We start from the raw sequence: 13,542 nt of genomic DNA on the forward strand, positions 1-13,542 counted from the left end.
GGCTTGGTATTTGCAGCCTCTGTTGGCCAGTGGGTGGTTGAAATACCCAAAAGCAGGGGTCGGCAACCTAAGGCCCATGAGCCACAAGCGGCCCATGGGGGTCGTATTACCGGACCATGAACTGCCCCCGAACCAAGCCACCCGCTCAGCAAGTCCCCACGCGCTGCACTAAACTGGTGCACAGGGACTCGCTTTTGCAGTGTCTGAAAGCGCATCTGCGCAGACACCGGAAATCATGGACGTGCGCCATCACGTGCACATGCGATCCAGCCCATGGAGAGAGCCCCTGCCCAAAAACAACAGCAGCTTAATATTATTTTTATTTGTTGTTGTTGTTGCTGTTGTTGTTGTTGGGGAACTGGCCAATAACCCTTAGAGATCAGAGCATGTTTGGCCTGGAATCCATACTTTTAAGGGTGTATTGGGACTTTTAAGCCTTGCTCCAAGTGACAGTTCTAAGAATCCAGGGACCAAAGCTGTCTCTTGGGAAACCTCTAGCATCAGTCTTCCCCCCCCCCCCATTCTTCCTCCTCCATACTGGGTTTGATGGTGCAGTAGATTCAATCAAACAAAAGCCATGGGATGTGTTTTTTCAAGAGCTTTTGGCTCATGAGAAAACAACCTGGGGAAGGGTTGTGAATCAGTGGCAGAGCACAAGCTAGGCATGCAACACACTCCAGGTTCAGACCCTGCCATCTTCAGGGAGGCCTGGAAGACCCTGTCTGAAACCCTGGGAGGGTGGAGCCTCTGCCAATCAATGCAGAGAATACTAAGCTACACAAACCAATAGAAGGACACCTTATAAGGCAGCTTCCTGTGTTCTGTTCACAGTGTTCTGTTCTTTTCTAAATCTTCTTTTGCTTCTATATGACAACTGTTTCCAACTGGCCAATTATTTCGATAATTGTTACATTGCAAGGTATTGTATTGCTCATCTGAAAGACTTGCTGCATGCTCCTAATCAGGCTAAATCAGAAGTAGGTCCTCCCGAATTCAGTAAGCAGGAGCAGCTCACCTGAAATAGCTTTCCTGTATGGGCATCACTACCGCTTACCAGGAGAGACCAAGTGGTGGTGAGGTCAGGGCTATGTGGGTAGGAGAGCCAAATTAGCCCTGCCAGTATGGTCACACAGCCCTGACCTCACCACTATCCCCACTTCCCCTTAAGCTACAGCATCACCCCTGCTAGGAGGCTATTGCTGCCATTCCACCTCTCCAGGAAAACTGCTATGGCTCACAGGTAAGCAGGGTTAGGATTGTAGCCTTAGTTTTCTTAGGGAGGTATGCTGGCATTTCTGTGTCTGCCCCCTTTTTGACAACCCCAAATCCAGGTGAACCCAATGCAACCCGGGGCTGCCTCAATCCGAATCAGTCTAATTCAGCCGCTGCACAGCCCTAGTTTTTACCTTTTAGCAGATAAAAATCCCTGGCATTTCATCGGTTGTGGAAGAACTCCCATCAGTAGCAGAAAAGGCTAGGAAGCAGCTGTTCAATAGAGCAGCTGCTCACCCTGGAGACTTCCCTCGTGGAGGTTATTATGGGTTGCTGCTATCAGTTTGTATTGTATTGCGTTGGTATTTTGTTCTTTTATGTAGCCACTGTAATCAGTTGCTGAAATTGTTTGATTCTGGTTTTTGTGTAATATTAGGGTGACTGTCTTTGTAGAACCAACTAAAATGTCACAAAGTAATGAACAAGCTTTCAAGTCTTCCAGAAATTTCTTCAAGCTGGATGTTCACGTTTTGTTTTTAAAAGGGAGGATTAGCAAGAAGAGAGAACGATGTTTCAGGGCAAGATGAAAAAGCCTCCAAACTGCAGCCTGGGCCTTTTTCTGTCCACTCATCCCCTCCCTATTTGTTGTTTTGCTTTTGTTTTACATCTAGCTTAAAGAAGCGTTATGAAGAACTCAAAAGATTGCTCACCAGTTTGGGACATTTTAGTTGGATTCCCCCCCCCCCCCCCAATAGAGCTGTAAAGCCACCTGCAATTTTTATTTGATGCATGTAGTTCCCAGAACTTATCAGCAGAGGGCACTGCTGGACAAGCAGAGCTCCATACTGAAGATTGAAAAGTTGATGGTCCTTTTGTTTTTGTTTTTAATTGTTGAAGATTTTCAATAGAGTGCCTATCAATATTCAAGCAGACTGGGAAATGGCTTATACTGAGTCCATCTAGCTCAGTATTTTCAGCTGTGATTAGCAGTGGCTCTCCAGTGCATCTTACAAAAGTCTTTTCCCAGCCCTGCTAGGAGATTCCTGCCATTGGACCTGGGATCTTTTGCATGCTAAATGCATGCAAAATGTGTGCTCTGCCCCTGAGTTATGGCCCTTCCCAAGCCCTATAGGATTTTAAAAGATAGAACCAGCACATCATATCCAGAAACAACTGGTAGGACCCCCCCCCCCAAAAAAAGTTTGAAAACTATTGTCACAATTATAAGTTCTGCAGCAGAATTCCAGACACACTGAAGTAAGCTTTCAAAGGCAGCCCACACAATACAGGAGTGCGAGTTTTAGGTCACCATAACATGAATAAAAGTGACCGGAACAGGTGACCTGCATAACCAATGGATTCCAAATAAATATAAACAGTTGGTGTAGGCTTAGTCTGAGAAACTGATCTAACTGAATAACCATGCAAGCTCCCGTGTCAAACCTAGAGCTGCGTGGATCCAGAACCTGGTCATCAGCTCATCAACCATTGTGGACTTCTGCTCATGACAGACTGGACCCTCAGATGTAACCTGTCCTGGAGCTTGGCCAAGTGTCCGGCAGAATTTAGGAAAACTGAATTATCCAAGCCAGCCTGATGCCCTCTAGATGTTTTTGAACTACAGTGTCCATCAGCCACAGCCAGCATGGCCATGACCTTGCTGACTGGGTATGATGGGTGTTGTAGTCCCAAAAAACTGGAGGTTATCAAACTGGGAAAGGTGGCTCAGAACGTGTGTGGCATGTTCTCTGAGTTGAAGGTTCTCGGGCGCTTGGTTCTAGAAGATTTTATCAGGTCCGAAGTTGATCAACTTTAGATGAAGGTCTACCAGGCTTGTGTGTTGAGCACGCTGCTTTGTGGAAGTGAGTCATGGGCAACTGGCATATGCCAGGAACGGCACCTCGACACCTTCCACATGCTCTGCATCAGGAAGATTTGGGGCAGGACAGAGTCTCAAAGATGTGCTCTCCCAAGCCCACATTCCCGGGCTTTTGCACTCCTGTCTCAGCAACTTCTACGCTGGCTTGGCCACGTACACAGAATGGAAGATGGCAGGATCCCCAGAGATGCGCTTTATGGGGAGCTGGCTTCAGGCACCAGGCCCACTGGCAGACCAATTCTACGTTACAAAGATGTCTGCAAATGTGACATGAAGTCTGGCAACATCAACCTTGCCATGGGAATCCCTTGAGGACGACTGCAGCCCCTGGAGACAGTCAGTCAGGTGGTGTATCCCCAGCAATGGCCAGAGGAGGAATGACTGCTGGGAGGAGGAGAACAGAGAGAAGAAAAACCATGGTGCGCCTTCATCAGCACAACCGGACACCTTCATCTGCCCCAGCTGCAACAAAACATGTATCTCCTGTATTGGTCTCTACAGCCACAGCAGGTGCTGTGACTCTTCAATGGTTTGACTTTACACTCAAAGGGGCACTCTGCAATTGTCTCCTGAGACAGATGGATGCCGACCAGTTTCATCCATTGCATATTTCATGGGCGAACACCTACATGTCCTCATATAACTGTAGCATGTGCTGACAGCCTGTACGTATTTGCCGATGAATGTACTGAAAGTTGCACACACCAGGGAGGCCATACTGATCAGAGAGATCCTGGTCGCTTTGTAATGTGCAAAACAACCCTTGTTGTATCAGAAGAGTTAGTCCTAAGCCCCTTTTTAAAAACAAAACAAAAAACCAGGATGTATCTGCAAGGAAATACCACACAAGAATCCCTGAGTAACCTGTGACCCTCCAGATGGTGTTGGATAATAATAAATAAATAATGATAAATATCAATATGCTGTCCATCTAACTGGGTTGCCGCAGCCACTCTGGGCAGATTCCAGCTTCCCTCAGCCCTATAACAGGCATGGCTAATGTCCAGGGAGTTGCAGTTCAACTACAGTCTGACATCAATACCAGGGAAGATTCTGGAGCAGATCTTTAAGCAAACAGTCTGTGAGCACCTAGAAAGGAATGCTGTGATCACCAATAGTCAGCATGGATTTCTGAAAAATAAGTCATGTCAGACTAACCTGATCTCGTTTTTTGACAGAATTACAAGCCTGGTAGATGAAGGGAACGCAGTGGATGTAGCCTACCTTGATTTCAGCAAGGCATTCGACAAGGTGCCCCATGATATTCTTGTAAAGAAGCTGGCAAAATGCGGTCTTGACTATGCTACCACTAGTGGATTTGTAACTGGCTGACTGACCGAACCCAAAGGGTGCTCATCAATGGTTCCTCTTCATCCTGGAGAAGAGTGACTAGTGGGGTGCCACAGGGTTCTGTCTTGGGCCCGGTCTTATTCAACATCTTTATCAACGACTTGGATGATGGACTCAAGGGCATCCTGATCAAATTTGCAGATGACACCAAACTGGGAGGGGTGGCTAACACCCCAGAGGACAGGATCACACTTCAAAACGACCTTGACAGATTAGAGAACTGGGCCAAAACAAACAAGATGAACTTTAATGGAGAAATGTAAAGTATTGCACTTGGGCAAAAAAAAAATGAGAGGCACAAATACAAGATGGGTGACACCTGGCTTGAGAGCAGTACATTTGAAAAGGATCTAGGAGTCTTGGTTGACCACAAACTTGACATGAGCCAACAGTGTGACGCGGCAGCTAAAAAAGCCAATGCAATTCTGGGCTGCATCAATAGGAGTATAGCATCTAGATCAAGGGAAGTAATAGTGCCACTGTATTCTGCTCTGGTCAGACCTCACCTGGAGTACTGTGTCCAGTTCTGGGCACCACAGTTCAAGAAGGACACTGACAAACTGGAACGTGTCCAGAGGAGGGCAACCAAAATGGTCAAAGGCCTGGAAACGATGCCTTATGAGGAACGGCTAAGGGAGCTGGGCATGTTTAGCCTGGAGAAGAGGAGGTTAAGGGGTGATATGATAGCCATGTTCAAATATATAAAAGGATGTCATATAGAGGAGGGAGAAAGGTTGTTTTCTGCTGCTCCAGAGAAACGGACACGGAGCAATGGATCCAAACTAGAAGAAAGAAGATTCCACCTAAACATTAGGAAGAACTTCCTGACAGTAAGAGCTGTTCGACAGTGGAATTTGCTGCCAAGGAGTGTGGTGGAGTCTCCTTCTTTGGAGGTCTTTAAGCAGAGGCTTGACAACCATATGTCAGGAGTGCTCTGATGGTGTTTCCTGCTTGGCAGGGGGTTGGACTCGATGGCCCTTGTGGTCTATTCCAACTCTATGATTCTATGAATCTGGAAGGCCATAGGTTCCCCATAAAGTGGATCTGGAAGGATAGATTTTTACGGCTCTGTAGAGTTGGAAGGCCCCAAGCTGGTCACAGCCAACTGAGGAAAAATACACAGCCTTGTAACTGGGCTCTTCAATCAAGAAGCCAGTTGTGGGCCTTGTCCCCAAACAACCCTTGTTTTAAGTTAAGGGACCACTGGAACCTGCACCTAGAAGTAGAAAACTTACTGTTCTTATGTCTTTTTAAAAAGCACCTGATTATAACTGGGAAAGTTCAGTCCATCAGGCAATACATAGGATCTTCGTTGCATCCTGGGAAATAATTCACCCCAGCCGCCCCACACAGTGCATTCTGGGTATTCATCCCCTTCTATAGCCCTTTGGCACCAGCAACAGCCTTTCTGAGGGATTTGTCTTTGTTCTACCTCTGCACTGTAAGTGTCACATCCTTCGGCTATCTGCCATCCCCAATGCTGCCAGCTAAATGTAGCTTTATTTTATCTTCAGTGCTGGAGACATTTGTGCAAGAACTAAACGGGAACAAGAAAAAGCCATCCTGCTGTCTTCAGGTTCATATACTGCTGCTCTCTCCGCTGCAGACATGATAAACAACCTCAGCAGGTTCATTATCTGACTTTTCAGATGCCAGCAGAAGAAATGAGAAAATAGTCACAGTATTCACAAAGTGAGGATCGGCTCAAGATAAAATTAAGCCTGGCTTTCACAGTGTGGCGCAGCATAATAACAAGCATGTTATCCGGGCAAATCCTGTCCATACAGATCAGCCCTTTGCCAGCCATTGGGGATAGGATGATATCATTTTGTTTTGGCCACATCAGTGATATTGTTTCATTCAGTTCAGTTTATTAGGTTTTGTAGAAGCATTCTTTTTCAGAAGAAAAAGACTTAGTGTGTCTTCGCAGCAACTGAAATGTACAGACAGGCAGTGTAGTGTGATGATTAGAGTGTTGGATTAGGACCTGGGAGACCAGGCTTCAAATGTTCTTCCTTCCCTGTAAACCCCTGTGATCATTCAACCAGCCACCTGAAAGGCTCTAACGAGTTGTAATGGAGTCAGTAGCTACAGAAGAGGGTATTCTAAATGAGCTTTACAGCTGTGGTTCGGAGAGGGAAGTGACAAAAGAGAGAAATTAAACTGACAATACGTAGCCTTGAAGGATCCCAGCACAATTTAGATGAGAAGGTTGAATGGAACTCAGCAATGTGCAGCACCTTCGGAATAAAGGGAACTGCAGGTTACATGTGGAAGCTTATCTCTCTCATGGAAGGAGAAGGCAGTGGGGAGGGCAGCAAGCAATCACCGGACTATTTAAGCTGGACTAATTAGCTCTTAACGTGCATTAGTTGATTTTATGCACCAGCTCTAGCACACCATCAGGGAAGGCTGAGTTCATAAAATGTCGGTGTTGGAGTTTTGCACTTTTCCAAAGCGCAGTTCAGCTTTAAATTATAAATAGTGAAGTGTAAATAATGCATGTCAGCATTTTTAAAAAGAACACTCACATTTAATTTATCTTGAAGAAAGGCGAGTTCAGATATTCTATGATTCTGTGTAGGGACTTAACTTCTGTAGCAGCATCCACCATAGATCAAACGCCAGGCGAACCTTAAAAATATATCGTGGAAGTGATGGTGATTATCATCACCACCACCATTGACTGTGAGTCATCAACTGAAAAGCAGAGATTGCAAATTCGAAACGGCTTCTTCCTGGTGGCTGCCTGCCGCCGCCACCACTGCAGTCATAACATCATTCTTAGCACCAGCCAATCATTCATAGCACCTGCTACAGGGAATTTCCATACTAATCTTAGCCACTGGTGCTGAAACATTTTATGTCAAGTTCCAGAATGATGCATTGGCCTAGTTCCTGTGTATCAATACCATTCAGATAAACCATAGTTTGTACTGCTAACAATATAGGAAGCTGCCTTATGCAGAGTCAGACCACCAGTCCATCTTGCTCATTATTGCCCACACTGACTGGCAGGTTCTCTAGGGTTTAAGGCAGGACTTGCACAAGACAGTCCTACTTGAAGAGGGCAGTGATTGAATCTAGAACTTTATGAATGGAAAGCATTGCACTCCAGAGCTAGCCCAGGACGTTTTGCTGCTTCAGGCAAAACAGAAAATGTTGTCCCCTTTTCCACCGCAACTGCTTCCTCTGCATACATACACGTTACCTCCTCCTCCATGCCTGAACACTTTCTTGGTGGGCAGTCATGGAGGCGGTGGCACATGGGCACATGGGTGTGGAGGAGGCAGCCAGGAATGGACGACAAAACAACAAGGAGCAGTGGCAAAGAAGGCCAGATCTGCTGTCTGAGGCGACTGCTTCACCTTGGCTCATGGACAGGCCGGCCCTGATTTGCTCTACCACTGATCCATCACCCTTGAACAAGCTGAGGCCTAGTGCTTGCTGAGGAGGCAAATCTCTGTCTGGGCTGCACCACTTCAGACAGCAAATACATTCTCTTGCAAATTAGTGAATGCTTCCCTGTATCAAATAAAACGAAAATGAAATTTAAAAATCTCCTGTCCAAGGCTAGGCTAGAGCCCTGATATCTAGTTTCCTACGTGGAGGATATTGGTTGCATGGAAGACTAATAAATTATACAAGCACTAGCCAAATTTATACAGATTTACTACCCCAGTGAGAACTAGGCCTCAATTCTTCCTGTGAGGCTTCATCTCCAAGCTCTTTCACTGCCCTTAGGGCTCATTTCCCAGCTTCATCACCCATTATCTTGACAGTCTTTTGATTAATTCTATAGAATGGTGGTTGTTTCTAATTTCCCCTTCAGTGGGATAAGCGTTTTCTTGATGTGCATTGTGTACCTTTTCATACTGAGGGTTTCTTTTCCTTTTAATTATTGCGATTCCTTGCCAAAAACCTAGCCATTACTCCTTAGGGTTGCTCTGGGCTGTTATGGCTGTTATTAATTATTACACTGAAGCCAAATACCTTTGGTTTAATGGTTGGTTGGAGTCTACTGTCTAGTTATGCACAAGTAAAGCCAAGCCAGAAGTTTCCTACTATCCTACTATCTGATCTCCCAGTCAAACGCCAAGTTAGAACACAGTGTCACATGAATGCTTCCCCCCACCCCACCCCTTAGCTCTTCACCTTTGGTTGGAGAGAAGACATCCGTCCAGGAGAACCTCTTCACACCAGAAAATTCTGCTTTGATGCCGTTTCGCACAGCAGCCCCGTCACGCTTTATGACTGCCATGGTATGAAGGGCAACCAGCACTGGAGCTACAGGAAGGTCAGTATTGCTTTGGATTGTTTCAAAGTCTTTCAGCTACTGGGTTTTTGGCAGGGGCGGCCAGCTGTGAGGGGTGGTGCTGTGAACCTGGCCTCCTGGTACCGCTGATGCTGCTTGCAGGGCAGTGTGTGGTTAGCAGCAGTGGACCTACATTTTGGGGGCCATGAAACCTTTTTGCAACCAGCAATGACATCTGGGTAGCCACTGTTACCTTTTTCAGTGGGGTTGTTTACAGCAACCTTTACAACATCTGTACTATAGACTTAAAAGCATTGGGATTGTTGAAACACATAAAACAAAAAAATCAATTTGAGTTGTGCGATTCAAAATGTGTCTACTAGATCCATAAAAAAAAAGCAATGCGGACTCCCTGGAATTGGGGCCCCCGAAGCCTAAGCTTCATTGGTTTCATAGTAGATCGGACCCTGGTGGTTAGGGCAGCAGTGGCACAAGCGAAGTGGTCAGATTCCAGTAGTTCAGCCACACCTCTCTGCCCTCACACCGTTTGCTCTGTGTCCCACTGCTGTGATACTGGTACCCGGAAGTCAGAGTTACAAATACTCCCCATCCTTGCTGGCCGCTCCTAGTTTTGGGTAACAGAGACTGCAGTGTTTGTTCCATCAGAATAATTCATTTTACAGACTGCCTTGGTTCAGTTAAAAACAAAAAACACTTGAAATGTGAAATAGCACTGTTTCTTGAAGGTCTGCCATTATATAGGTCAAAGTTAACATTAATATGGATTTCACCCGGCACAAAATGAAGAGCACATCCCCTGAAAGATGCTTTGCCATTTTGGCACTTCAAGACATGTGAGTCATTTTAACAAAGGCAGCCCTGAAAATGTTTTTATTCCATGTGACAGGCACAAGAAAAGCTCCTAATGAATTAAATACAATAAAATCTTTCTTTACTTTAAAGATTGCAATTGGCAGATGTACAAAATGCTGGAAAGAGCAGCCCTGTATATCTAATGAAACAAAATGGTTTACAATTCAAGGGTCATCAGTCTAGGATGCAGACTGCATTTCAAACCATTTTAAATAGCACTAAAAGCAGGTTGGCTGTGACAGAAATTGTGCATGACTTTTTCTTCTTCACATTTTACTAGTTACCATAACAATGCTTTGGAGTGACATGATTGATTGCTTTTGAAATGGGTACCAATGAAGTGACCTTGTTTAACCTTCTCAGTGCAGGCCTTGGTGGAACTGCATGAGATGACTCTTATTCTGGTGCTCTGTTTCACCTATCCATCACCATCCCACAGCACAACTTCCTTGGCATTCACTATCTTCAAATTACTAAAACTGCAATCGTATGCACACCATTGGACACAGTGGGGCTTGCATTGCATGGATATGACACACTCCTCCATACACAGTGCCTTCACGTAAAGACTTCTTAAGGGGCTTAGCAGAGTTCTGCCCCCAACCCCGTACACTGGTGTTTCCTCCTCCTATGCCCCCTGACATGTGCACACAAGCTCAGACATTCATGGCCCACTGAACCATTACAGAGCATGGAAGGTCTGTGTCACCTTCCTTATCCCTCCCACCCTGCCTAGCCCTCCTTATTGTCATACAGGGACAGAGCCCTGGATGTGGATATATGAGCACATGGTATCACTAGGCACGGGTGCTTCTTTTATTGCCTTGGAACAGGACAGTCCTTTATTGAGCTGTACAGGATTCCTTTGTACATGGGTGCAGTTTCTTCAATGAGGCTGGATCATACCCAAAGCTGTACAGAGACAAAAGCTATTTTGGCCTTCATCACCCTAATATTTTCTAGTTTACCAAAGCATTCATGAATTTGGAAATAGATTAAAGGCAGACCTACGCTACACACTTCAGGCTTGTTGAGAGTCATTATCTCCTTCCAGGGAACCAAGAGAACCATAGATAATGTGTGCTGTGGGTGGGTGGCAGCAAGGAAATTTGAGCCAAAATTATCAGCACTTCACCAGACTAAGGCAGTGAAAGTGGTTGTAAGACTATTATATGCTAGATGAAGGGATAGGATAAGCAATGAGGAAGTTTAGTCATCAGGAGAGCAGGCAGAGAGGTTTAGAATCAGTGCAGAGATGGGGAATTCCCAGAGGAGGGAAACAACAGATGGCGACTCTGCCAGGGCTTATATTGTTTGAAACTGTGGGAGGGAATATCTTGAGGGGTTTTTGTCTGCAAATATGTATCCATGAAAACTTTTGTGTGGGTTACATGGAGGGGACTCTATTGCCATTCAACCCATGACTTTGGTTGATCAATTTCGTTTAGCATTTACACTTTAGCCAGAGAAGGATCAGACTTTGTAGGGTGAATTGAATTCTCATTCCTAGTAGAGGTGCCATTTGAAAGGCGTGTGCTGGATCTTCAAATTATACGAGTTAGCACAACGCCCTCAAAGTCAGAGGAGAAAGCTCCATTTATGTCAGATAAGGATCTGACTTTGTACAACTGTAGCCTCTTGCTCAAACACCAAAGTCAATTTATTTCCTGGATTGCCCAAGCTGCTGAAAAGAAGCTTGATGTCTTGAAACACTTCATTGGTGCCTAATGTACCAGGGGTGTGTGGGTATGGGGCAGCACAGAGCAGGCACAATTCTTGCATTGTCCTCTGTTCCTGGCCCATCGTATTTTTAATCTGGACCTCGGTGGATGATCACAGTGAAATAACAGCCCTTTAAACAACCATGTGACAAATGCCATTGGCCAATGGATAAAACACTGTCCTGTCTGCTGATTTATTTTTACTACTTGTGGGAATGAGGCAGTACATGGGAGTTTCTTGTTCCAAGGCAAAATCTATATTTCTGAGTGAGAAATTCTTCAAAAAGCATTTTCATAAAGGAAGTGCTGGCCAAGCTGGAGCTATATAACACTGATCTGGTAGCCATCAGTCCTCTCAAACAATATAGTGAAGCAAACACTTATGGTTGGCTATAAATTGCTCAGACAAGGAGCCACAACCATTGTAAAAATAATGCCTAAATAAATTAAGTTTATCTTTGATCTAAGATGTATCTGCTTTCTGTTCACCTCAGTCCTTTTTTAAAAAAAACTTTTACATAATATAAGTTAATTAATGATAATGTGTCATATTTATACAGAACTTTCTTAGCATCCATAAAATTCTCAGCAAACAACCCTTTCAGGTAGGTCATTATTTTCTACAGGCTACAGACAAACCTGAGAGGTAATTGCTACTTGAAACCAATACTGTGGCCTTGAGTATGTGCTTGGGCTGAGAGATGAGCTGGGAATGTTTACTACATAGACAATGTGCAGCTGCTCATGCACACACAAAAGCCAGCTGTGTACAAGCAGATCCACATACAGAAGCAAAAGGTGCTGTAGAATGCTGTCCTGCAGGTGTAAGTTTAGAGATGGAGATTCTGTGCCTAAGAAAAGATGCTGATCACTATACTTGAAAGACAGATTGCTTAGTCATATGTGTAGATTTTATTTATTTATTTATTTATTTATTCATTCATTCATTCATTCATTTATTTCATTTCATTTCATTTCATTTTTATCATCCCCATTCTCCAAAGGTCTAGTTACTACATCATGGGACTCTTTCTACAACCAGGAGTCCTGATTCTTCAGACTTCTCCATTTCGCATTATACACAGCATAGCTTCTACCTATATAGCCATTCACCCGGGAGCTCAGGAGTTCCAACAATGCATGCAGTGCTGATTCCACAACTGACACATTTGAATATCAATTAAATAACATGGTATTCAAAATGTATTTGGATAAATTTATAAGAGTCTAGGAATATTCTGCTAAAGGTCCTGAAATCGCTGTATTGAACCTGAAATGTACCATAAAAATGAGACACTCTTATTACATTCAGTTCTCAAAGAGGAACCTTCTGTAATATTGGGGAAAGTATGTGAGTCTCAGAGTTGAACACACTCCGTAAGAATGGAAAACAAAGGCTTACATTGCTTGGGACACCAATACCCTTAGTTCAGAGAATGGTGTCAGCTTTTCAACATCAAGATGCATCACCAGCGAAAAATCACGATTTGGCGATATACTGCGATGCTGAAACGGAGGGAGGAACAAGCTGCGTTGTCCAAGAGCTGAAGCCAATGCAGCCTGTTGCTCCCACCAGGTGAAGGCAGCCAGGCGGTAGCCAAGCGGACAGAGCCTGTCAGGATCCGTTTGCAAGGCTGCCTCCTCCCCAGTGCCAGCATCAGGCAACCTCTGCACCATTCTGCAAGGCGCTGGGTGCAAGCCTCCCCATCAATGCATTGCAGAGTGGGGCTGCCTGATGCTGCTGGCGAGCGCAACCTTTGCACCGCCTAGCTGCCTTCACCTGGGAGGGTGGGCTCCGTCTTTCCTCCTGGGGTGAATGACTACCCTGGGGGGAAAGTTGTAGCCCTCCCTCCCTGGCGATGGCAGGACCCTCCCTGGAGAAAGAGGTAGCCCCACCTCACCCCCCCCCCCCCCGTGCCAAGGCAGCAATGCGTGAGGCAAGTGCATGCATGTCTGATGTAACCTGCCCACCCCCTGTGCCAAGGCAGCTGCCATTTTCTTCTGTTGACTACCATCACCTGGCTGCCTTCGCCTGGGAGAGCAGGCCATGTCTTTCCTCCCAGAATTCAGCCCAGGAGGGAAGACAGAGCCCACTCTCCCTGGCAAAGGCAGCCAGGCAGTGCTACATCTGCACTCCTCAGCGGAGAAGTCTAAGGAGGCCCCCACCCCATCTCCGGCTTGCGCAACCAGGAGGCGAAGTGGGGGATCCATTAGAGAAGAACCAGGCCTCCCTCAGCTGTGGAGCAGGAGCA

The 13,542-nt window shown here is 45.5% G+C and overlaps 1 protein-coding gene and 1 long non-coding RNA gene across 7 annotated transcripts in view; one reads left to right on the forward strand and one right to left on the reverse strand.

Moving 5' to 3' along the window:
• Positions 1 to 13,542, forward strand: part of GALNTL6 (polypeptide N-acetylgalactosaminyltransferase like 6) — a 451,848-nt gene that overhangs the window by 431,082 nt on the left and 7,224 nt on the right. For all 3 annotated transcript variants that reach the window (XM_077934169.1, XM_077934172.1, XM_077934170.1), the window contains exon 12: positions 8,589 to 8,738. In XM_077934169.1, coding sequence (XP_077790295.1) covers positions 8,589 to 8,738 — 150 coding nt within the window. The remainder of the gene's footprint in view (positions 1 to 8,588; positions 8,739 to 13,542) is intronic.
• LOC144328882 (uncharacterized) overlaps positions 1 to 13,542 on the reverse strand; it is a 104,067-nt gene that overhangs the window by 39,937 nt on the left and 50,588 nt on the right. The window lies entirely within an intron of this gene.

Source organism: Podarcis muralis, chromosome 9 (assembly GCF_964188315.1).
Source record: "Podarcis muralis chromosome 9, rPodMur119.hap1.1, whole genome shotgun sequence".
NCBI lineage: Eukaryota > Metazoa > Chordata > Lepidosauria > Squamata > Lacertidae > Podarcis > Podarcis muralis.